The sequence below is a fragment of the Vombatus ursinus genome, unplaced genomic scaffold (assembly GCF_900497805.2).
Source record: "Vombatus ursinus unplaced genomic scaffold, bare-nosed wombat genome assembly UNPS02014945.1, whole genome shotgun sequence".
Lineage (NCBI taxonomy): Eukaryota > Metazoa > Chordata > Mammalia > Diprotodontia > Vombatidae > Vombatus > Vombatus ursinus.
Genome location: NW_020954723.1, coordinates 16644246 through 16670134, shown reverse-complemented (window position 1 = coordinate 16670134; position 25889 = coordinate 16644246). Strand labels below are relative to the sequence as shown.

At 35.9% G+C, this 25889-nt stretch overlaps 1 protein-coding gene across 6 annotated transcripts in view; it reads right to left on the bottom strand.

Moving 5' to 3' along the window:
• The window catches only part of CEP128 (centrosomal protein 128), a 237913-nt gene that overhangs the window by 71579 nt on the left and 140445 nt on the right, over positions 1-25889 (bottom strand). For all 6 annotated transcript variants that reach the window (XM_027844950.1, XM_027844953.1, XM_027844949.1 and 3 more), the window contains 2 exons: positions 23835-24185; positions 95-745 (listed from right to left, as the gene is read on the bottom strand). In XM_027844950.1, the coding sequence (XP_027700751.1) occupies positions 95-745; positions 23835-24185 (1002 nt within the window). The remainder of the gene's footprint in view (positions 1-94; positions 746-23834; positions 24186-25889) is intronic.

Genomic DNA, 25889 nt, shown 5'->3' with positions numbered 1-25889 from the left:
AGAATGATCTCTGAAAGTTTACACTTTATTAACTTCATGGACTACTAGAAAAACAATTCCTATTAGAGTCATCACACCAATTCTGCACCAGTACCTTCAGGGATCTAATGTGGCTCTCAGCTTCACTCTGTTCTTGTTTAAACTGCAGCTTCAGCTCTTGAATATTGCGATCATGCTTGGTTTTCATGTTCTGTAATTCTGTCCGGAGATCTTCCAGCTCTTTCTGATGAACATCTCTTTCTACTTTTAACTGCCTGATTACTATACTTGTTTCCTCCTGGTTAGATCCCTCCATTTTCCTGAGATCAGAAAGGTTTTTAAGTGCCTCCTTCTTGGCTCGCTCTTCTTCAGTCATTTTGATAACAAGCTCTGCCCGAGACGAACTGAGTTGCTTGATGGTCTCTTGGAACTCAAAAAGTTTTTCCTTGTCTTTTTCTCGGAAAATTTTTATATCAGCAATTTCCTTCTCCAGATGCTCTTTTTCAGTACTTATCTGGTTATGCACCTTACTTTGCTTTTGCAATTCATTTTCCAATTGATGTATGGTGTCTCTGAGGTTCCTGACTTCCTGTTCCAGGTCTTTTTGCCGACACGTCATGTCATTAAGTTTCCTCTCCTTACAATGAAGCTCCTCTTCCTGATTAGCACGCTTGGTTATGATGTCATTAAGCTCCTGTCGAAGATTTTCAATCCGGCCTGAAGCTAAATGAAGCTGACCCTTCAAGTCATCTTTCTCTTTCAACATCTAGCAAATTAAAAACAAAGAAAAATATTACAAAATTAGTTTAAATTTTTTGACATAGGCTATTTTACAACAAAATTAAATTTATTCCCAGAGCAATAAATACTCACTTACAAAAATGCTTTAGACTTCTTCCCTCCCTCCTCATAATTTATGATTAGTACTTGCTGATAGAAGAATTTTTGATAAAAATAACAGAAGAAATGCACAATGAATAGATTCAGCCATAGTCTGACACTAATGGTCAACGAAAGTAAGAAAGTTGTATGAATAAGATTCACTGAGCAAAAAAATCTCTTTAATTAGAACCCTATTAACTTGGGTTTTATGAAAATTTTCAACAGAAGTTGGGCTATACTCTATCTCTGTATAATTTTTCATAGATCCTATGCTAAAGAAATTAATAGTATAAACAAGATTTCTATCTCATTGTCAACATTTTAAAAATCATTTTAAAATCAACTGAAAGCATCTTTTTTATTGTTTAACTTTTTAAATAGTATTTTGTTGTTGCCAATTACATATAAAGACAACATTCAACATTCATTTTTTAATAACTGTGAGTTCTAAATTTCCTCCCTTCCCCCCCTACTCTTCCCTAAAAAAGGTAAGAATTTTAAATAGGTTATAAATATGCAATCAGGTAAAGCATATTTCCATAGTCATGTTGTGAAAGAAGAAACAGAACAAAAGGGGAAAAAAAACATGAAAAAATAGCATTTTTCATCATGAGTCCTTTGGAATTGTCTTAGATCATTGTACTGCTGAAAAAAAGCAAAGTTATTCATAGCTGATGATCACACAACATTGCTGTTACTATGTACAGTGTTCTCCTGGTTCTGCTCACTTGACTCAGCATCAATTCATGCAAGTCTTTCCAGCTTTTTCTGAAATGTGCCTGTCTGTCATTTTTTACAGGACAAATTACATTCACATACCATATCTTGTTCAGCCACTCCCCATTTGACAGGCATCACTTAAATTTCTAATTCTTTGACACCACAAAAAGAGCTACTATGAACATTTTTATACATGTGGGTCTTTTCCCCTTTTTTATAATCTCTTTGAGATACAGACCTAGTAGTGATATTGCTGGATCAAAGAGTATGCACAATTTGATTGCCCTTTGGGCATAGTTTCAAATTAGAAAGCACCAACTTTTTAGCAAAATCAAAATCTAACCATACATTTTAAAATTTATTACTTACTTTTAGCATTCTTTTCTTTTTTAAATTGTGAATTCCAGATTCCCTCCCTCCCTCCTATACTCTCTTCCACACTTGAGAAAGCAAGCAATATGAGAACAATTATACATGTGAAATCACACAAAACATATTTCTACATTGGCCATATTGCTAAAAAGCAAGAAAATAAAGAAAGTGAGAAAATTATACTCCAATTTATACTCAGAGTTCATCAGTTTTCTCTCTGGAGGTGAACAGCATTTTTTCAACATGGGCCTTTTGGAATTGTCTTGGATCACTGTATCGATCAAGAGTAGCCCAGTACATCATCATTACAACATTGCTGTTACCGTGCACTACAGTCTCCTAGTTCTTCTCACTTCACTTTACATCAGTCCATATGAGTTTTCCCATGGTTTTTTTTTTTCTGAAACCACTCCCTCATCATTTCTTATAGTACAATAGTATTCCATCAAAATCATATACCATAAATTGTTCAGCCATTCCCCAACTGATGAGCATCCCTTCAAATTCCAATTCTTTGTCACAACAAGAAGAGCTGCTATAAATATTTTTGTACATATAGGTCCTTTTCCTTTGATCTCTGGGATACAGACTTGGTAGTGGCATTGCAGGATCAAAGGGTATGAAGTTTTACAGTCCTTTGGACCTAGTTCCAAAATATTCTCCAGAATTGCTACATCAGTTCATTATTCCACCAACAGTTTATTAACGTACTTATTTCTCCCTCATCCCCTCCAGCATTTGTCATTTCTAATAAATGTAAGATAGTTTTGTTTTGCCTTTCTCCAATCAATAATTTTCATATGACTATATTCATATGATTTTTTTTCTTCTGAAAACTGCCTGTTTATATTCTTTGACCATTTATCAACTGGTGAATGGCTCATTTTTATAAATTTGACTCACTTCTATACTAAGTATATACATACAGTTCTCATTTGCATAAATTTGCATTATGCATATTCAACTTTACATAAAGAATTCTTAAAGAAATCTGCATTCCAAAAAAACACCTGTTAACTTTAATGTATGGTACTCTAATCTCTCTCTCTCCTTCTCCCTCTCTCTGCTCCTCAGCTGAGCCATTCTGCAGCCTCCCAATCACCCCTCCCCAACAACAACAACAACAACGAAACCTCCCAGTGAAAGAAGAGGAACAGACTTACATAGAAACCACCACTGCCTCTGAATGAGGACTTAGCTTGAGACCTTCAGAACCAATAGCAGAGACCTTTGCTCCACTCTGCCTACCTGTATGTCCACTCCCACATGTCTGTCTTCCAGCTGTCCATGCTTGGTACTATATGTCTGCCATTAGCCCCCACAGCTCATAATTCTCTCCTGTCTGTGTCCCTGTCTGGGCCCTACTTGTCTGTCCTCTTCCTCTCAGCTCTGGCCAGGCCAGAGCTTAATGGCTTAATCCCAACCCCCATGTATTCTTCCTATGCTCATTTCTCTTTCTAAGGCCCCCTTGTGTCCTTGAATCACGTGTTGGCCCCCTCCCTCCACAGGCCTGCAGCCCCCTTTCTGCCTCCCTACCCCACATTCACAGGTAAATTCTTATTATGTAAAAATCACTTTATATGAAGGTCTATGGAACAGTCCAGTTACATAAAGCAAGAACTATCTGCATTTGAGAAATAAGGGCTTTATCAGAGAAACTAGCTGGGAAAATTCTGATATTTTGTACATATAGGTCCTTTTCCTTTGATCTCTTTGGGATATAGACTTAGTATGGTATTGCAGGATCAAAGGGTATGCAGTTTTATAGCCCTTTGGGTCTAGTTCCAAAATGTTCTCCAGAACTGCTACATCAGTAGCAAAATTTAGTTTCCCTAATTATTCCTTTGAATTAGTTCTATTTCTGCTTTTGTTTTGTCTGAGATCATGATTGCTACTGCTGTATTTTTTAAAATTTAGCTGAAGCATAATAGATTCTGTTCTAGCACTTTATTTTAACTCTGTGTGTATCTTTCTGTTTCAAGTGTATTTCTTGTAAATAATATATTTTTGGATTCTGATTCCTAATCCATTCTGCTGTTTACTTCAGTTTTATGGATGAGCTCATCCCATTCACATTCAGTTATGAGTACTGTGTATTTTTCTCCATCCTATTTTCACACGTTTTTCCTTCTCTCTCTTTTTTTATTCTATCTCTCCTCAAAAGTCTGTTTTATTTCTGACCATTGCCTCTCCTAATCTGCCCTCCCTTTTATCATCTCTCCCTTCATTTCTTATCCCCTTCCTGTTTTATTGCCCTATTGAGACAGATTTTTATACCCAACTGAGTGTGTGTATATTTTATACACACACACAAATATATGTGTACATATTACTTCTTTCAAACAATTCCAATCAGTCACTGCCTGCCACACTTCTTTCTTTTCTTCTCCACTGCAAAAGCTCTTCCTTGCACACCTCTTTTATGTGAGAAACTTTTTTCCATTCTAACTTGTCCTTCTCCTTTCTTCCAGCACATCCCTCTTTCCCACTCCTTCACTTTTTTGTAAATAATTCCAACACAATTAACTTAAATACATACCCACTGACTTATGTAAAATCTTTTTAAACCACCCTAATAATGATAAAGTTCTTAAGAGTTACATGTATGATTTTCTCATACAGGAATGTAAATGGTTTATCTTTATTGAGATCCTTATGATTACCCTTTCATATTTACCTCTTTATGCTTCTGTGGAGTAATGTGTTTGAATGTCAGTTTTTTCTATTCAGCTCTGGCTTTTTTATCAGGAATGCTTGAAAGTCCTCTATTTCATTAAATATCCATTTTGTTTCCCTGCAGGATTGTACTCAGTTTTGCTAGGTAGGTTATTCTTGTTGTAATCCTAGCTCCTTTGCCTTCTAGAATATAATATTTCAAGCCCTAGAATCCGTTAACATGGAAACCACTAAATCTTGAGCGATCATGACAATATCTGAATTCTTTCTCTCTGGCTGCTTAAAGTATTTTCTCTTTGACCTGGGAACTCTGGAATTTGACTATAAAATCCCTGGAAGTTTTCATTTTGGGATCTCTTTCAGGAGGTGATCAGTAGATGTAAGATATCGGAAGAATTTTCCTTTATGATATTTTTAAATAGTATGTCCAGCCTCTTCTTTTGATCACTGTTTTTAGATAGTCCAATAATTCTAGAATTATCTCTCCTTGATCTATTTTCCAGGTCACTTGTTTTCCCAAAAAAAAAATCTCACATTTTCTTCTATTTTTTCTTTCTTTTGATTTTGTTTTATTGTTTCTTGATGTCTCATGGAATCATTCACTTCCAGTCGCCCAATTCTAATTTTTAAGGAATAATTTTCTTTTCTTTTTTTTATTTAAATTTATATATTTTTTTGTTTTCAACATTTACTTCCATAAGATTTTGAGTTTCAAATTTTCTCCCCTTCTTGCCCCTCCCCACATCCCAAGATGGTATTCATCCTAAATACCCCTTCCCCTAATCTGCCCTCCCTTTTATCTCTCTCCCCCCTTCTCGTCTCCTCTTCCGCTTCTATTTTCCTATTAGGCAGGACAGATTTCTATACCCCATTTCCTATATTTCTTATTTCCCAGTTACATGTGAAAACAATTTTTTTACATGTGTTTTTAAAACTTTGGGTTTGAAATTTTCTCCCTTCCTCCCTCCCCACCCACCCTCGTTGAAAATGCAAGCAACTCGACACAGGTTATATGTGCAGTCACGCAAAACACTTCCATACTAGTCATGTTGTGAAAAACTGAGTATATTTCCCTTCATCCAATCCCATCCCCCATTTATTCTATTCTCTCCTTCAACCCTGTCCCTCCTCAGAAGTGTTTGCTTCTGATTACCCCCTCCCACAATCTGCCTTCCCTCTATTATCCCCCTGCTCCCTTGTCCCCTTCCCATCCTATTTTCCTGTAGGGTAAGATAGATTTCCATACCCAATAGAGTGTGTGTTATTCCCTCCTTAAGCCAAATCCTATGAGAATAAGATTCACTCATTCCCTCTCACCTTCCCTTGTTTCCCCTCCACTGTAAAAGCCTTTTCTTTTATGTGAGATAATTTACCCCATTCTACCTCTCCCTTTCTCCTTCTCCCAGTATAATCCTCTCTCACCCCTTAATTTTATTCTCCAGATATCACCCCTTCATCTTCAATTCATCCTGTGCCTTCTATCTACCTATCTATATGATATGTATATACACACACACACACACACACACACACACACACACATACACACATATAATTTTTTCCCTCCAACTACCCTAATACTGACAAAGGTCTCATGAGTTACAAATATCATCTTTCCCTGCAGGAATGTAAACAGTTCAACCTTAATAAGTCTCTTATGATTTCTCTTTCCTGTTTACCTCTTCATGTTCCACTTGAGCCTTGTACTTGAAAGTCAAATTTTCTATTCAGCTCTGGTCTTTTCATCAAGAATGCTTGAAATTCCCCTATTTCACTGAATAACCATTTTTCCCCTGAAGGATTATACTCAGTTTTACAGGGTAGGTGATTCTTGGTTGTAATACTATCTCCTTTGCCCTCCGGAATATCATATTTCATACCCTCTGATCCCTTAATGTAGAAGCTGCTAAAGCTTGTGTTATCCTGATTGTGTTTTCACAATACTTGAACTGTTTCTTTCTGGCTGCTAGCATTATTTTCTCCTTGACCTGGGAATTCTGGAATTAGGCTACAACATTCCTAGGAGTTTTCCTTTGGGGATCTCTTTCAGGAGGTGATCGGTGGATTCTTTCAATTTCTATTTTGCCCTCTGGTTCTAAAATAGCAGGGCAGTTTTCTTGATAATTTCTTGAAAGATGATGTCTAGGTTCTTTTTTTGATCATGGCTTTCAGATAGGCCAATAATTTTTAAATTCTCTCTCCTGGATCTATTTTCTAGGTCAGTTATTTTTCCAATGAGATATTTCACATTGTTTTCTAATTTTTCATTCTTTTGGATTTGTTTTCCAGTGTCTTGATTTCTCATAAAGTCACTAGCTTCCAATTGCTCCATTCAAATTTTTAAGGAAGTATTTTCTTCAGGAAGCTTTTAGACTTCCTTTTCGATTTGTCCAATTTTGCTCTTTAGAGCATTCTTCTCCTCATTGGCTTTTTGAACTTCTTCTGCCATTTGGCTTAGGTTATTTTTTAAGGTGTTATTTTCTTTTTTGTTTGTTTATTTGTTTGTTTATTTAGTTGTGCCTCAATTTATTCAATAAATGTGTTCCAGAAAAGATACATAAAACTGATTGCTTGTAAATCAAATATTTTAAATTCCCTTCTGAGTATTTGTTACTTAAAGAAATTATAGCCCATTTTCTCTTGGAATGTTACACTATAGTAATTAGAATGAAAATGCCAAAGAACATAATTCAGGGAAAGGTTGACAATTTGATAAAGCAATGATCAACACATGAGATAATTACTTTGGTTGATTCTAAAATAGCTAAGGCTCAGCCTTGTGCCCAAGTGTCATCTAATGAATACAATTCTTCTGAAGTTGGAAAATTATATTCAGGAGCAGTGGTAGACCAGGTCAGACCTTTTAAGTGGATCAGAGAAAGACATGAAGAAGGCATTAAAACTTAGAATTTCAGTACTTATTAACAAGTATATGATGAGGTTTTTTTTACCAATTTCTATTTTCTATTCTTTTCTCCTTCCTTTTTTTTTTTTTTTTCAGATGCCTGGGAGCCCAGAAGACCCAAGTTTGAATTCTGCCTCCTATATTTCTATGGTAATTTTTATTTATTTTTTTGTTTTCAACATTTACTTCCACAAGATTTTCAAGTCCAAATTTTCACCCCATCACGCCCCTCCCCCTACCACAAGATGGCATGCATTCTAAATACCCCTTCCCCTAGTCTGCCTTCCCTTCTATCTCTCCCCCCCCTTCTCTTATCCCCTTCCCTTTCAATTTACCTGTAGGGCAGGATGGATTTCTTTACCCCTTTTCCTGTATTTCTTATTTCCTAGTTGCATGTGAAAACATTTTTTTTAAACATGTGTTTTTAAAACTTTGGGTTCCAAATTTTCTCCCTTCCTCCCTCCCTACCCACCCTCACTGATAAGGCAAGCAACTAAATATAGGTTATATATGCGCAGTTATACAAAACTTCCATAGTAGACATGCTGTGAAAAACTAACTCTATTTCCCTTAATTCTGTCCCTCCCACCCATTTATTCTATTCTTTCTTTTGACCCTGTCCCTCCTCGGAAGTATTTGCTTCTGATTACCCCCTTTCCCAATCTGCCCCCCTCTCTATCATTCCCCTACTCTCTTGTCCCCTTCACCCCTATTTTCCTGTAGGATAAGACAGATTTCCATACTCAATTGAGTGTATATGTTATTCCCTTCATAAGTCAAATCCTATGAGAATAAGATTCACTCATTCCCTCTCACCTTCCCCCATTTCCCCTCTACTGTAAGAGCCTTTTCTTTTCTGTTTTTTTTTGGTGAGATAATTTATGCCATTCTACCTCTCCCTTTCTCCTTCTCCTAGTATACTCCTCTCTCACCCCTCAATTTTATTCTCCAGATATGACCCCTTCATTTTCAACTCACTCTGTGCCCTCTATCTATCTATCTATATCTATATCTATCTATCTATCTATCTATATATATACATATATATATATATGCACATATAATTTTTTCCCCTCCAACTACCCTAATAGTGACAAAGGTCTCATGAGTTACAAATATCATCTTTCCATGCAGGAAGGTAAACAGTTTAACCTTAATAAGTCTCTTATGATTTTCTCTTTCCAGTTTACCTCTTCATGTTCCACTCGAGTCTTGTATTTGAAAATCAAATTTTCTATTCATCTCTGGTCTTCTCATCAAGAATGCTTGAAAGTCCTCTATTTCACTGAGTGACCATTTTTCCCCTGCAGGATTATACTCAGTTTTGCTGGGTAGGTGATTCTTGGTTGTAATCCTATCTCCTTTGCCCTTCAGAATATTATATTCCATGCCCTGTGGTCCCTTCATGTAGAAGCAGCTAAATCTTGTGTTATCCTGATTTTTCCACAATACTTGAATTATTTCTTTCTGGCTGCTTGTAATATTTTCTCCTTGATCTGGGAACTCTGGAATTTGGCTACAATGTTCCTAGGAGTTTTCCTTTGGGGATCTCTTTCAGCAGGAGATCAGTGGATTCTTTCCATTTCTATTTTGCCCTCTGGTTCTAAAATATCAGGGCAGTTTTCCTTGATAATTTCTTGAAAAATGATGTCTAGGCTCTTTTTTTGATCATGGCTTTCAGATGGGCCAATAATTTTTAAATTCTCTCTCACAGATCTATTTTCCGGGTCAGTTGTTTTTCCAATGAGATATTTCACATTATTTTCTAATTTTTCATTCTTTTGGATTTGTTTTACAGTGTCTTGATTTCTCATAAAGTCACTAGCTTTCAATTGCTCTATTCCAATTTTTAAGGAAGTATTTTCTTCAGTAATCTTTTGGACTTCCTTTTCCATTTGGTCAATTTTGCTTTTTAGGGCATTCTTGTCCTCATTGGCTTTTTGGACCTCTTTTGCCATTTGGCTTAGGCTATTTTTTAAGGTGTTATTTTCTTCAGTATTTTTTGGGGTCTCCTTGAGCAAGCTGGTGACTTGTTTTTCATGATTTTCTTGCATCTCTCTCAGTTTTTCCTCTACTTCTCTTACTTGCTTCTCAAAATCCCTTTTGAGCTCTTCTAAAGCCTGGGACTGATTCATATTTTTCTTGGAGGCTTTGGATGTAGGAGCTTTGGCTTTGTTGTCTTCTTCTGGTTGTATGTTTTGATCTTCTTTGTCAACAAAGTAAGATAATATAGTCTGACTCTTTTTGCGCTGCTTACTCATGATCTCGGCCAATTGCTTGAGTTTTAAACTCTTTGTTAAGGTAAAAGTCTGCTTCCAAGGTGAAGAGTATACTGTCCCAAGCTTGGGGGTTTGTACAGTTGTTTTCAGAGGTACTTCTAGGGACCTGTAAATTTTCAGTTCTTTCAAGGTGGTATGATGAGGGGCGAGGTGTTTTCTCTCCATCACCACAACAAGCTTCACCGCACCAGCGTTCCTCCTCACCCCAGGACCGCCCCTCAGAACTGCGACCCAGATCCAAGCACTGGTAAAGCAAGAGATTCCTGCCTCAGCACTGGCAAAGAGATCCCTGCAATCCCCCTCTGATCAGCAACTCAATTCCCCCTCAGTCTGTGGGCCAGAAGCTCAGGAAAAAGCCATGGCCCCAGGCCACCCTTGAGACTTGCAGTTGAGACCTAGCTCCTCTCTCACTGCAGTCACAGACTTTTCCCACTGACCTTCTAAGTTGTCTTTGGTATTCCTGGGTTGAGAAGTCTGGAAACTACCACAGCTGCCCGCAATTCAGTCCTCTGAGGCCTACTCCAGGGTTGCTGTGTCCTGTGCACCCACACCAAACTGTGTTCCTCTCCCCGCCCGGCACTATATACTTTCCGATCCACCATCCAGGCTATCTTTGGCTGGAAATTTGTTTCACTCTGTCTTTTTGTGGGTTCTGCTGCTTTAGAATTTGTTTAGAGCCATTTTTTTTAGGTATTTGGAGGGCTTTGGGAGAGAGCTCAAGACAGTCACTGCTTTCCCTCCGTCATCTTGGTTCTGCCCCCTCTAAGGTGTTATTTTCTTTAGTATTTTTTGGGGTCTCCTGTTAACTTGTTTTTCATGATTTTCTTGCATCACTCTCAGTTTTTCCTCTTCTTCTCTTACTTGCTTCTCAAAATCCTTTTTGAGCTCTTCTATGGCCTGGTACCAATTCATATTTTTCTTGGAGGCTTTGGATGTAGGAGCTTTGACTGTGTTGTCTTCTTCTCATCATATGTTTTGATCTTCTTTGTTACCAAAGAAAGATTCTGTGGTCTGATTCTTTTTGCACTGCTTGCTCATGATCCCAGCCAATTACTTGAGTTTTAAACTCTTTGTCAAGGTAGGGGTCTGCTTCCAATGTGGAGAATGTACTATCCCAAGCTTTGGGGGTTTTATGCATCTGTTTTCAGAGATACTCCTAGAGACCTGTAAATTTTCAGTTCTTCCAAGGTGGTATTATAAGAGGTGAGGTGTTTACTCCTTTCCTAGCCTGTGCTCTGGTCTATGAGTGCATTCTTCCTTGCGACTGCCACCCAGAACTGTGACTCAGATTCAAGCTTAGGCAAAGGAAGAGAATCCTGCACCAGCAGAGAGATCCCTGTAATCCCCCTCTGATCAGCCACTCAATTCTCCCTCAGTCTGTGCGCTGAAAGCTCCAGAAGCAACCACCAACCCAGGGCTGAGCTTGGGGACTGGGTCTGGGACCACACTTCTTTCTCACTGCAGTCATAGACTTTTCCCACTGACTTTCTAAGTTGTCTTTGGTGTTCACGGGTTGAGAAGTCTGGAAACCGCCACAGCTGCCCACGATTCAGCCCACTGAGTCCTGCTCCAGGTTCACTGAGGCCTGTTCTGTCTGCACACCCACACGGAACTGCGCTCCTTTCCCTACCCAATGTGATATACCTCACAATCAACCACCCAAGATGTCTTGGGCTGTAAATTTGTTTCACTCTGTCTTTTTGTGGCTTCTGCTGCTCTAAAATTTGTTTAGAGTCATTTTTTACAGGTATTTGGAGGGGTTTGGGGGAGAGCTCAAGCAAGTCACTGCTTTTACTCCACCATCTTGGCCCCACCCCTCAGGAATAATTTTCTTCAGTGAGCTTTGGTACCTCCTTTTCCATTTGACCAATTCTGCTTTTTGAGGAGTCATCCTCAGTGAATTTTTGTACCTCTTTTCTTTTACCATTTGGCCAATTCTGCTTTTTAAGGAGTCCTTTTCTTCAGTGAATTTTTTGCCTCTTTTATCACTGGACAAATTCATTTTTAAGGTGTTATTTTCTTCAGAATTTTTTGCACCTCTTTTATCAAGCTGTTAATTCTCTTTTCATAATTTTCTTGTATCAATCCCATTTCTTTTTTTCAATTTTTTCTCTGCCACTATTATATCTTTCTTTAACTCTTCCAGGAATTCTTGTTTGGTTTGGGTCCAGTTAGCATTTTTCTTTGAGGCTTTGTTTGTAGCTATTTCCACAGTTCAACTGGGTTAGCTCTAATCCACCATCTTGGCTCCACTCTCTCCCTAATCACACGTTATTAATTAATCATCATAGCAGGTCCCAAAAGTATCAATATGCTAGTTATATTGAGCTAAGGAAGATTTAGTTTATATCCTTATTGCCTACATGAGCTGCTGATGGTTATGCATTTAATCCCTTGCTTAGATAAGCCAACAACTCTTACTAATGAACTGACTGAGGCAACTGCCAAAAGAAAATTAGCTTACATCTTCTAGTTTTTTGAGAGAATTTTTGATGACGCCAAACTCAAATTACTGTACAAAACTAGCATGACTTCCCAGTATCATCTGGTAAAATTTGAAGATACAGGAAACTGCTCAGCAACAAATTTCAAACACACTTAGAACACATGAGCCATTCAGATAACTGAGTATAATTAATTTTTAATCACAAAACTATCTATAAGCACATGCCTTCAAAAAGAAACTAAATGCCAGAAGATTGTAACCCCACTGCTTTGTATAGAGTGAATATTTCATAATGACTTTTCATTCATTCATTCATTCAAGGTAGGAGGACATTACTGAAGTTATTTGGAAAGGTCTGAATTCTAGATAATCCTGTGACTACAATACCATTTGGTCACAGGATAACCTTTCTTCTTCCATTATTTTTTTTTAAGATGTCATAAAAATTAAGCATTTTGCTATAATCAGAAGAGACAGAATTTATGGGAGAAAATGTTTATTACAGGTATTTTTCTGAATAAAAAAAAAACTGGGGTGGAAAATTTTAGTAAAAGAATGAATTTGCGAAGAAAATTCAATATTACCTTTACCCATACCATTTTCACCTTTGTCCTAAACTTCTTAGCCCCAAGTATGATACTTCTCTGTACACTAGTAGACTTGATTTTTGCAACAAAGGTAAATTAATCAGCTAAAGACACATGGAGAAAATGGGAATTCTGATAATTTTATTACTGAAGAGGATATTTTCAATAGTATACTTCCTTATCAAGAACATAATCAAAAGCAAAAATACTATAGAAGAGATTCATTTGTGAAAATCAGGAGGAGGGAAGAAGTTACAGCATAAAAAAAAAAAAATAAAAACCTTAGGTACTAACAAAAATAGCAGCAAAGGTATCAGATCTATCAGTAGGCTACTGAAATAATCCAGATGTGGGGTGATGAGGGTCTGCACCAGGGTGGTAGCAGTGTTAGACAAAGGGGCATTTTGGAGAGATGTTGCAAAGGTAAAATTTACAGGCCTTGGCAACAAATTGTATATGAGGAATAAGTGATAGTGAAGAATCCAAGTTGACTCCTAGGGTGTGACCAAAAGGGATTGAGAAGATGGTGCTGCTCTCTGCAATAATAGGGAAGATGGGAGATGGGGAGAGGTTAGGAGTAAAGACAATGAGTTCCATTTTGGACATTTTGAGTTTAAGATATCTATTGGACTTCTGGTTTGAGATATTTGAAAGGCAGTTGGAGATACAATTTTGGAAGACAGCAGAGAGATTGGGGCAGGATAAGTAGATTTGAGAATCATCAGCACAAAGATGGTAAACCCATGGAAGTTGATGCGATCACCAAGTGAAGCATAATAGAAAGAGAAGGGAATAAATGAAGAGTTTTCATTTGCTAAATGAAAATAAGGACTCCACAGGATTTACCAGCCTGATAGTTTCTCCATTTCTAAGAAAACAGAGTTTAACTCCATCAAAAGTAAAATGCAAGCAAAGCTTAGAGAGATAAAGGATTCTTGATTCAGTAAGAAGGCAGATAAGTTTTATGCTGATAGTAACAATCCAAAGTGCTTCTATGATGGCCTGAAGCCTATTTAAGAGCCAAAGGTGCATCTCAACTACTCAGCGATGATGGAGCCACATTGATCCTATGACATGATCCTAGAGAGCCTGGCTAGACACTTCCATAGTATTCTCAATAGACTGTCATCAACCAATGCCAAAGCCACTGACTGTATACCTCAGATTGAAATCAATCCCTCTCTAGCCAAACTTGCAACTGAATAAGAGGTTTTGAACGCTATTAGGTTCCTCTTGTGTGTCCAAGTGCCTAGGGCTAATTCCATTCCCTCAAAGATCTACAAGACAAGGGGTTAGTTGATCATACAAAAGCTGAGTGAAATCTTCTAGGTTGTATGGCAAGAGGAGATTATCCCCCAGAAAATCAAGGATGCCTTCATTGTCCGCCTATATAAAGCAAAAGGATAATAGGTTATCCTGTGACAACCACAGGAAGGAGGGGCGAAGGGGGGGAGGAAGGGGCCTCTCTCTGTCATTGCCAGCAAGATTCTTGCCAGAGTCCTCCTTAATAGGCTGATCCTTCACCTGGAGGATAGTCATCTACCTGAGAGTGGCATGACTTCAGAAAGTGCTAAGGAATGGCTGACATGGTGTTTGCTGCCCAACAACTCCAGGACAAATGCCAGGAGCAGAACAGAGGTCTATCTACAACAACAACATTTGTCAATCTGACCAAGGCCTCTGATACTGTCAGTTGTGAGGGCTTGTGGAAGATCACCACAAAATTTGGTTGCCTAGAGAAGTTCGTGAGTATCATATGCAAGTTCCGTGAAGGCATGCTTGCAGGGGTTCTAAATAATGAACAATGCTCTCAGGCTTTCCCAGTCACCAATGGAGTAAAGCAGGGCTGTGTGCTTGCTCACATGCTTTTTAGGATGTTTTCAGTGATGCTGTCATACTCCTTCAACAAGGATGAAAACAGCAACAAGGTCAGCTACCACATTGATGGTAAATTATTTAACTTAAAAGGGCTACCAGCCTAAAGTGGAGGGAGAACTGGTGTGAGATTTTTTTGGTCGCAGATGATTACGTACGCAATACAGCCTCTGAGGCTGAGATACAACAAAGTATGCCCCTTGTGCTGATTTTGGCCTAACAATTGACACCAAGAAAACAAAGGTTCTCCACCAGCCAGCACCGCATCATTCTTATGTGGAACCATCAGTTACAGCAAATGGAGAAGTTTTGAATACTATGGATAAGTTCACTTTCCTTGGCAGTATACTTTCCAGGGATGTATACATTATAATGAGGTTAATGCACACATTACCAGAGCTAGCTCAGTGTTTGGGAGACTGCAAAGGAAAATGTGGAAGAAAAGAGTTATTAGACTAACTACCAAACTGAAGGTCTATAGAGCAGTTGGGTTGAACTCATTGTTATATGCCTGTGAAACCTGAACAGTATTTCAGCACCATGCCAGGAAACTGAATTGCTTCCATTTGAATTGTCTTAGGAAGATTCTGAAGATAAAAGATCACCTGGCAAGATAAGGTTTTGGACACTGAGGTCCTTTCTCTAACTAAATTGCCAAGCATTCAGACTCTGTTACAGAGAGCATAACTCTGATGAGCTGGCCACATTGTTCGAGTGCCAAACATATACTTGCCTAAAAGACTATTTTACAGAGAATTCACACAAGGCAAGCATTCACATGGTGGTCAGAAGAAACAATATAAGGACACTCTCAAGTTCTCTCTGAAGAACTTCAGAATTGATTGTATGACATGGGAAACACTGGCAGAGGACCATCCACCATGGCATGCCCTCATTAAAGAAGGTGCTGTGCTCTATAAGCAAAGCAGAATTGAAGTAGCTCAAAATAAACACAAGATGTACAAATTTAGAGAATCCGCCCCAAATATTCACATGGACAATTTGTGCCCAACCAGTGGTAGAACATTCTGAGCTTGTACTGGTCTAATCAGCCAGTCAGAAACACTGAACTTGACTCTAACATAGTAATGCCATTTCAGTCCTCTTCAAGAATGAAGAACAATAATTATACAATACCATACTTTCCAGGGATGCGCACATAGATGATAAGGTTGACACCTGAGACAATAATGACAAGACTAGAAGAAAGAAGAGAAAAGGGCCCAGGAAAACCCTGAAGATCATCTCTGGTTAGACAATAACATTTAGAAAAAAAGATATCATTAGTAACTTGGAGAGAGAAGTTCCAGTGGAATGATAAAATGAGAAGCTAGATTATAAGGGGTTTGGAAAGTGAGAAGAAAAAAAGTGAAGGCACCTATTATAGATGACCTTTTCAAGGAGGTTAGCCACAAAGGGCAGAAGAGATATAGGATGATGATTAGCAGGGATGGAAGGATCAAGTGAGAGTGTTTTCAGGGATGAGGGAGACACAGGCATCTTTACAGGCAGTAGGGTTACCTAAGACAACCCTACATCAGTAGCCAGAAAGAGGTCAAAAATAAGTGAAAGGGGAGATGACAGAGGGAAATGGAATGGGATAACTTGAACAAGCAAAGTGGTAAGCCTTGGTAAGGAATAAGGTCACTTCATCTTGTGAGACAGGAGTAAAGAAAGAGATAGTGGCAGAAGGCATATGAGCTACTTTATCTGTCAGATTTATGGATAAGGAAAGAATTTAGGACAAAAGAAGATAAAGAAAGCATTACAAAATGTGAAATAGATCATTTTGATTGTATAAAATTAAAAAAGTTTTTGCACAAACAAAACCAATGCAACCAAAATTATAAGGAAAGCAGAAAACTGTGGGGAAATGTTTGCAACAAATATCTGTGATAAAGACCTCATTTCTCAAATATAAAAAGAACTGAGTCAAATTTATAAAAATACAAGTCATTTCCCAATTGATAAATGGTCAAAGGATATGAACGAGAAGTTTTCAGACAAGTCAAAGCTATGTACAGTCATATGAAAAAATGCTCTAAATCACTCTAGATCAGAGAAATGCATATTAAAACAACTCTGAGTCACTACTTCACACCTATCAGTTTGGCTAATATGACAAAAAAGGAAAATGTTAGATGTTGAAGAGGATGTGGGAAAAGAGGGACGCTAATGCGTCCACTACTGGTGGAGCTATGAACTGATCCAACCATTCTTCAGAGCAATTTGGAACTATGCTCAAAGAGTTATAAAACTGTGCATACCCTTTGATACAGCAGTACCACTGCGAGGTCTATATTCCAAAGACATTCAAAAAAAGGGAAAAGACCTATTATAGCAGCTCTTTTTGTGGTAGCTAAGAATTGGAAATTGGGGGGATGCCTATCAATTGGGAAATGGCTAAACAAATTATGGTATATGATTGTAATGGAATATTATTATGTGTTAAGAAATGACAAGCAGAATGATTTCAGAAAAGCCTGGAAAGACTTACCTGAATTGATGAATATTAAAGTTAACAGAACCAGAAGAATGCTGAGCACAGTAACAGCAATAGTGTTCGATGAAGAACTGTGAATGACTTAACTATTCTCAGCAATACAATGATCCAAGACAATCCCAAAGGACTAATGATGAAGCATACTTTCCGCCTCCAGAAAAAAGAACTGATATTGACTGAATACAGTCTGAAGCATGTTTTTTTTTTTACTTTCTTTCATTTATTTTATTCAAGTCCCCTTCTTGTACAAAATGACTAACATGGAAATGTTTTACATAATTTCACACATATAATCTATATCTGATTGCTTACCATCTCAGGGATAGGGGAGGGAAGGAAGGAAGGGATAGAATCTGGAACTCAAAACTTTAAATAAAAAATTTTTTTAAATGGAAAAGTAAAAGAAAAGTGTCTGTATGTGTAATTGGAAAAAAATAAAATACTATTGACATTAGAAAAAAAATAAGTTTTTCCCTGTCTCTTTGAAATCATCTATTCTCTCATTTCTTATAGCACAATAGTACTCCATCATGTTTATTTACTACAATCTATGTTCAGTTCTGGGTGGCACATTTTAGGAAGAATGCTGATAAGCTGGAGAGAGTATAGAGGAAGACAAACAAGATGTGATGAAGGGCCTTGAGTCCACGTCACATAAAGATCAAGTGAAAGATCTAGACCTGAAACATGATAACTACCTTAAAGCATCTGAAGGCTGCCATGAGCCAGAATGATTAGATCAATGGGTGAAAGTTTCAAAGTGGCAAATTTAGGTTTGGTGTCAAGAAGAAACTTTCTAACAAGAGGAGCTATCCAAAAGTAGAATGGACTGCTCCTGGAAGAAGTGAGCTCCCCCTAACTGAAGGTCTTCAAAGGTACCGCTTGTTAGATACATTGCCAAGGGGATTCCTTTTTGGCTGAGGGTGAGACTAGATTGTCACTGAGGTCTATTCCAATGCTGTAATTCTGTGATATTTCTTTTACAATGAGCTAATTCATACGTTTCTACATGAGTGTCTTTAGGACACTCACTTTTTCCTTCCTCCTTGAAATGATTTCTGCATGTACTTTAATACTTCATTGTTGAGAACTTCCCATTCTCTTGGGGCCAACTTGCCCTATAATACATTAGGCCACTGAATCCTACCCATGACTTCTATCATGCTTTGAAAGTCACTATCATAAAATCTAATTTGTATGTCAGATTTATGCTCAATTTTCCTCTTTTCTATTACCATTGTAATGCTGCATAGTATTTACTTATCCCTCAACTTCCTCTCATTTCTATATCACTAAATAGTTCCTTTTTGTTACTCAGATCCATTCCAGAATAGCAGTTCCCCTTATTACCCAATTCACCTTCTGATGTATGAGATAAGGATTAAGGCAAGACACAAACTTATCAGATGCTCTACTTTTCACAATGAGAGAGAGCCAGATGTGCATATCATTGAAGTCCCACATCACATCAAATCTCACTAATATTAATGCCAAATTTGCTTTCTTACACTGGATCTCTCATTCACCCTGATTATTGCTCATATTTTGTATATTTGTATAGAGGTATGAGACCAAGCTCTATTTTTGGGTACCGTCTCCTATAAATTACTGATCCTCTCTTCTGTTATTTCTGTTCTTTTATGTACCTGCTAATCTCTGTAGTACCAGTCTTTTTGCAGATACATAAAAGTTTTTGTCCTCTTCCTTCCTTTTCATTTTAAAATTTTAAGTATGTTTTTTACGAGCCCGTGTTAGATACACCCAATACCTTATTAAGAGTATGTCATTCCTATATTTTAAGCCATGGTCCAAAAATCCAAACGTCATGTTCTAAGATAGCTGTTTACTACCCAATTTGCCTTTCCTAAATCCTCTACCTCAAGATCTTAATTTTTTCCCCAGAACTTCATAATCCTTAGCTACGCTTTCTAGACCTTTTAGTATCATTTATCCCAATATAAATCAAGAGAAATGCATAACAATCAACAAGTATGATATTCTTGAGATGCTGTCAGACTCCAAAATTTCTTTTCATTTACTTCACGTATATTTTGTACTGACTTATCTATGTACATGCTGACATATGCCAGTAGAATGTAAGCTCCATAAGGGCAACTTTGCCTTAGAATTTTGGTTTTTGTCTAGAGCACATAAGCACAATGCATGTCATATAATAGGCATTAATTAATACTTAAGCTGAATTGGCCAATTTGCTTTATCAGCAGCGTGGTCTATCCAAATGAAATCACTTTCTTTTTTTTTCTTTTCTTTTCTTTTTTTTTTTAGCTTTTTGATGAAGCAATCAGGGTTAAGTGACTTGTCCAGGGTCCCACAGCTAGTAAGTATCAAGTGTCTGAGGCCAGATTTGAACTCAGATTCTCCTAACTACAAAACTGGAGCTCTATTCACTGCACCACCTAGATGCCCCTGAAATCACTTTCATAAACAATATAGAAAACATGGAATACTGTCAAGGTCTAAAAAGAATGAATGCAAGTCTGGTATATAAAATATACAGGCAAATAACACAAAATTATAGGACCAAGAGCCATTCCCTAAAGTGGCCATAGGATATGAGCAAACAGGTAGTTGTTAAATAAAATTGCTAAGAAGAATTACAAATTATAAATGATCACATGAAAACACACTCCAATTAACTAAAATAGAAATGCAAATTAAGACTTATCATACCACACAAATTAGAGAAAATGAAGAAAGATAGAAATAGGAAACATTAGAAGGACTAAGAGAAGAAAGGCACTCATCTATTCTGTTGGTAGAACTCTGAAGTAGTTCAATTGTTCCTATTCAAATTTGTAATTACACGAAAAGTATCCATACACTTTAATCCAAAAATCCCACCAATGGATGTATAACCTAAAAAAGTTAAATAGCAAAACAAATTTTCAATTTTACCAAAATATTCAAGGAAGTTTTTTTTAAGATAGCAAGTGGAAACAGAGTGGGTGTCCATTGGCTGAGGAATAGATGAAAAACCTCTGGATTAGTCATGTGATGGAATACTATTATTCATTAAAAAGCTATCCATATGAAGATTTCAAAGAAACACCAAAAGATTTTAATAAACTGATGGGGAGTGAAATAAGGAGAAATGAATAATATACACAAGGATCACCAAAAAGTAGCTGAACTCTGAGTGCTGCAAAAACTAATGAAGGGTCTAGAAAAGAGATAATGAAAAGTATCTCCTTCCTCATACTGAGAGGCAGAGGACCTGAAGGAAAAAACATTGTCAAACATTGTCTCTGTATCAGACAATTGTGTTAAATTGTTTTTCTTTGTCAAAAGGAAGATTTCATCCGGAATTTGGAGCAGATGAAGTGGTTATGTATAAAGAAAAAATAAATCATTAAAAGTTACTTTTGACCAAAAAAGAAAAATGTACTTTACTGACAGAATATAACATTTCCTCCAGGTGTAGCAGAAGTATAAGCTATTCAGATTTCATTTTAATAAAAAAGAGTTGAGATGAGGAGTGCAAAGTACTTAAATTCTATGATTTATGAAGTCAAATACAGTCAAGCAAAAGGCTTAATACATTGGCAAGTCAATTGTTTTATCAATTCAGCAGAAAAAAATACAGCTATGTGAGCTTTCCCATAATCTAAATTCAAATAGAACTTTGCATATGTTTTGAAATGCTTAGATAAGTGGGAGGTCCAATCAGACTTTAAATTTAAAATTTTATCCTTTATTTTTTGCAAGGCACATACAAAGACTTTAAACACTATATAAAAAACAAAATCCAGATAATGAATATCATAGTTTATCTATGGCTGGAATGATTGTATCTATAGTGTTTTAAGCTGCACAATTTATATTTGTGTATTTTTGTTAAGTTCCCCCCCCCAATAAATAATCTAAATGTCTAACTTCTAGTATGCAAACACGGTTTAAAGGAAATATGCTACTAATTTTTGCCATTTCTTCCATAAAGATAGACAGCTTAATAGGGAATACTTTTCACAATGACCTGTCGAGCTTATTACAAGTTGAAAAATCATTTGGAAAAAGGCGAAGCTTGAGAAATGAATCAGAGAAGAAAAAAAGACCAAGAGTCTTCCAATGTTGTATGCTCTTAAATGAAAATTTAAAACAGAAATTACATCAAGCAATTAGAAATGGCATGTAAAAATAAAAAAGGACCAGTATTATGGCAGCAACAATTGCAATTCTTTTGCAAAAGTTGTGTCCATTTCACCTTCATAAAACTTCTAGTTTCAGGATTTGTAACTCAGCTACATTAAAAGACCCCAAAATGGTATTCAATTCATGATATTTGTGTATCCACTAACTTTCTCTTTGCAATATATGCCTTCAATGATACTCTGAGACGGTGATTTTAGAAGTACTGGTTCTAAGTTTTTAGAGGATGGGAAGAAAGGATGGTGGAGAAACAAACTAACTCAAATGTTTTGTGGGTTTCTTTTTTTTTTTTCAAGAAAAGATCTGGTGAAGCAGGAAAGTACTTTAAAAAAGCTCATCAAAATCACATAAATGCATAGATAGATACATATACTGAACACTAAAATTGCTTTTAAGTATATCCTTCTATTTCTTTATTTCTGATTGCCTATCATTCTAACTCCCTCTTATTATAAAAACTCTTAAGTCTTTACAAGGAAAAATTGTATGACTTACTCTGATAATTGTGGCACTCCCCATGTCTGATACTTGTTTAACTACTTCTTTGCTATATCATTTGCAAAATTGAACTATAAAAATTACATCAATAGTATAAGAAGATTAGTCATATTTATAGTTTTAATTTTTAAAAAAATAGGCATTTGGATTGGTGAGAATATTCCTTTCAAAACTACCTCCAACATCTAAAATGCCTAGAGGGCTCTGGGTTCAACTTTCCCTTCCCTGACCTAAAGCTACTTTTAGGTCATATCCACAGTAGAATTCTCAAGATGGACCCATATCCCTGAAGCCCTATTTTGTTTACACTATAATTCCTTAAATTCACTTGAACATCTTGGAAGAGGACTCACAGAAGCCGATAAGAACATGGGGAAAACCACTGTCCAAATGTGTACTGAATTCATCAAGCATTTAAGCATCTCATGACGTATGCCAAATCACTACATTTTTCACTTTCACCCTGTCTGGTAAATTTTTATAAAAAATATAAACCCCTTCAACATCTAATGAATATTTTGTTGACTATTCCATGAAAGTTCATACTAGTAAGAAACACCTATCAGTTTTTTTAATTAGCATTTAATCCCATAAATATAGTTTCAAATGGAATTTGTCTTAATCTAAAACAAATTCAGATAATTGATCATTCTTTTGGAACAGAGTTCTTGACATAAATGACAAGGAAGTCCAAAGGCTAAGTAAAATATTAAATCTGGATGAAAATCAATCACTATTTTCTTGTCTTTGTGCTAAACATCTGGGCTCAATTCACTCAAAATATGTAATTGTGAGAGAAAAAAACTAGCATAAAATAGATGTGAAATAAATGATTTTATAAGAGGAAAAAAACTATGTGAGGTACATATATTAAATAATAACTCTTTCTTAACATACTGTAAAAATGGCATTAAAACTTTTAAGGAGGTTTATCATCTGACACTGTTGGCCCATCAGCCAGATTGTGAATGTCATATACACATTTTATTCAAGCCACAGTAATTGCTGCCAGGAATAGGCTCAGAAGTAAACACTATAGTTAAAAATATTTTTTTCAACCAACTTGTGAAGGATAATACAGAAGTATATAAAACAGAGCTTCTTAAACTTTTTTTGCATCATGGATCCCTTCAGAAGCATGGTGAAGCCCATAGAACCCTTTTTAGGATATTTTTAAATGTAAAAAATAAAATATGGAGGACTACAAAGGAAACTAACAGTTATCAATTTTTTTAAATTAAAAAAACAAATTCACAGACTGCTCACATTAAGAACCTCTAAAATACAATTTAACCATCTTTAAATCTATGAGGAAAATTTCAGATCATATTCAACAGGAGTTAGGGATTTTTTTTTTCATTTGAGTTTTGGGTTTTAAAGTTGAATGAGGGATAAATATTTTTAAAGTAACTGCAAAGTAAGTTAATATCAAGTTGTTAAAAGGCATAAAATGATTAATGATTAATAAATCAAAGGAAAGAGAAAAATTTCTCCCTAGGGATTCATCCTCTGGTTAAATAAATTATGGTACTGAAAAGAATAATGACGATGAAGACTATAGAAGAATAAAGGAAGATATATGAACTGATGCAAAGTGAAGCAAGCAGAACTAGAAGAAAAATGTAAATGGAAAGAACAATAACAACAAAATCAAAACTGAATACTGTGAAATTATAATGACCAAAACTTAGCCTCAAATGAGAGATATAAGAACAAAATGCTTTCTTTTCCTTGAAGAGGTTGGAGACTATGAAAATTGCATATATTGTTTGATTTGGCTGAATCACTGGTTACTTTTGTCAAACTATTTTTTGTTGTTCCTTTCTATAAGAATTTGAATTGTCTAGGAGGGGAAAGGAAGAGATGTATTGAGTAAAAGAAGGTAATATAAGAATAAAATATAGCAATAAAATTTTAAGCTTAAAAAAGAGAGATTTCCTTTTACCTGATGGTTCTTTTCTGTAAGATGCAGAACTGCCTCGTTCTGTTTCTCCAAGTCTCGTTCTAAAGCCTTATATTTCAGCTTCCACTGTCTGATAGATTCCTGAGCCTTTGTTCTCAACTCTTCTTTCTTCTTCTCCAACTCCTGCCTCAAGGCCTCTGACCGCTGGAATTCACTGAGATATCTCTCTGCTTCCTTGGTGGACTCCTCTGCTTGCTGGACCAACTCTCTGACTTGAGAATTAGCATGTGTCAGTTCACTCTCACATACTTCATATCGTTTCTGAATCTCTGTAAGTTGTTCCAACATCCGCACTTGCTGTCTCTCCCTCTTCTCTAGGTCAGATGCTAAAGCCTAGTAATTAAAAAGTCATTTATTAATAAGAGTTTTCAGCATATCATCATGTAAAAATAGATTCCTTAAAATTAAGAAATAGAAATTACACCTGTTCAGGATCTCTGTCAGTCACTTTAAATAATATAAAGCTTTCTAACTGTTCTCAGTGTATTTTACAAGTACTATATTTACAATGATAGTTATTTTATGGGAGTGATTATCTAAGTTCTTTATTATACTTAAGAGGAAAAAACTGAAATGCATATGGCTCCAAATGGGGCTTGAATAAACAAACAAAAAAAAAAAAAACTGGGTGACTAAAGAACCTTGAACTTTACCCAAGTGAATTCATCTCAGTGTTATAAAGTTTGTCAAATTGACAAAGAACTACTTTATTAACTTACTGGGTAAACATCATTTTCCACTAAAATTAAACTAAAATCTTTAAAACTATAAAGTGACAGATAATTACAATAGCATCATTATAATCAAGGTCCATTAAAATGCTCGTTTTGAAACTTGTTTATAACTTTTGTGATTTAAAATTAAATTGCTATGAGGTTAAAACTTGAGATACCAACCTGAAGTATACAAATTGTTAGTTTTTAATAGTATGGATATTTTAATAAATTTAATAAGATTTAATAAATAAATGTATTCAAATACATTTAGACTATTATTCTCATTATAGGAGAATAGAATAAGTATTTTCTTCATATTCTTAGGTTGTTTCTTTTTTTTATCCCAGTTAAGAGTCACTTTTGCAAATAAGATCATTATTAAATCATGACTAAAATCTTTAGTATTTGCAAAGAATTGGAAAGTTAAGAATGAAGTTAGCATACTCTTTTTCTACAGCATTTTTTATTTAAATATGAGGGAAAAAAATTACACAACCATATTAAAATAAAAAAGATACCATAAATATAAAAATACGTTGTAAAACAATGACATATAATAAAGTATATAACAAATATCATCTACATTGAAAGGGGCCTCTGAGAGGTGACATGATAGTCAACATTTTCTGGGTTGCCCTGTCAAATATCAGGGCCAGAAGTCTCAAGTCTATGTCATTTTAGCTCTCATTTAAGATTTCTTAGAAAAATATCCTTAACATAATTTCCCTCATGATTAAAATAACATTTTGGATTTTAATGGTGCCAAGAATTAAAAAGTAATGCCCTGAAGATCCGTTTTCTAAGCATCAAGGTTGTATTAAGTGGGTTTGCTAAACTAATGTGAGCCTAGAAGAGATGATCAAGCAAATAGAAAATTGAATAACAGTTGTCAAGATGGGGAAATTTAAAATGAGAGCTAAAAAACCAGTACTAATATTTAATAAGACATTCAACATTTTGTGGGGTTCTGTAATAAGAATCATAAATGACTACCTAGCTTTTGTTCCAAATGTTTTCTGTCTTGGATGAACTTTACCATCTAGCAGTCTTTATATAATTTCTTTACCAAAATAAAGTAGGTAACAGTGAAATGAGAACAATTTACTGTATCAACTAACGCCCAGACTATTTGTGCAGATTTTTTATAAAGTTATAGTATAGATAACTACTTTATAGTATAGATAATTACATTTTCTGCTATAGATCACATAGCTAGACTAGATAACAAAAAAATTTCCTCATTTGTGATTGTTGTTGTTCAGTCATTTTCAATCCTGTCCGACTCTTCATAACCCCATTTGGGGTTTTCTTAGCAAAGATA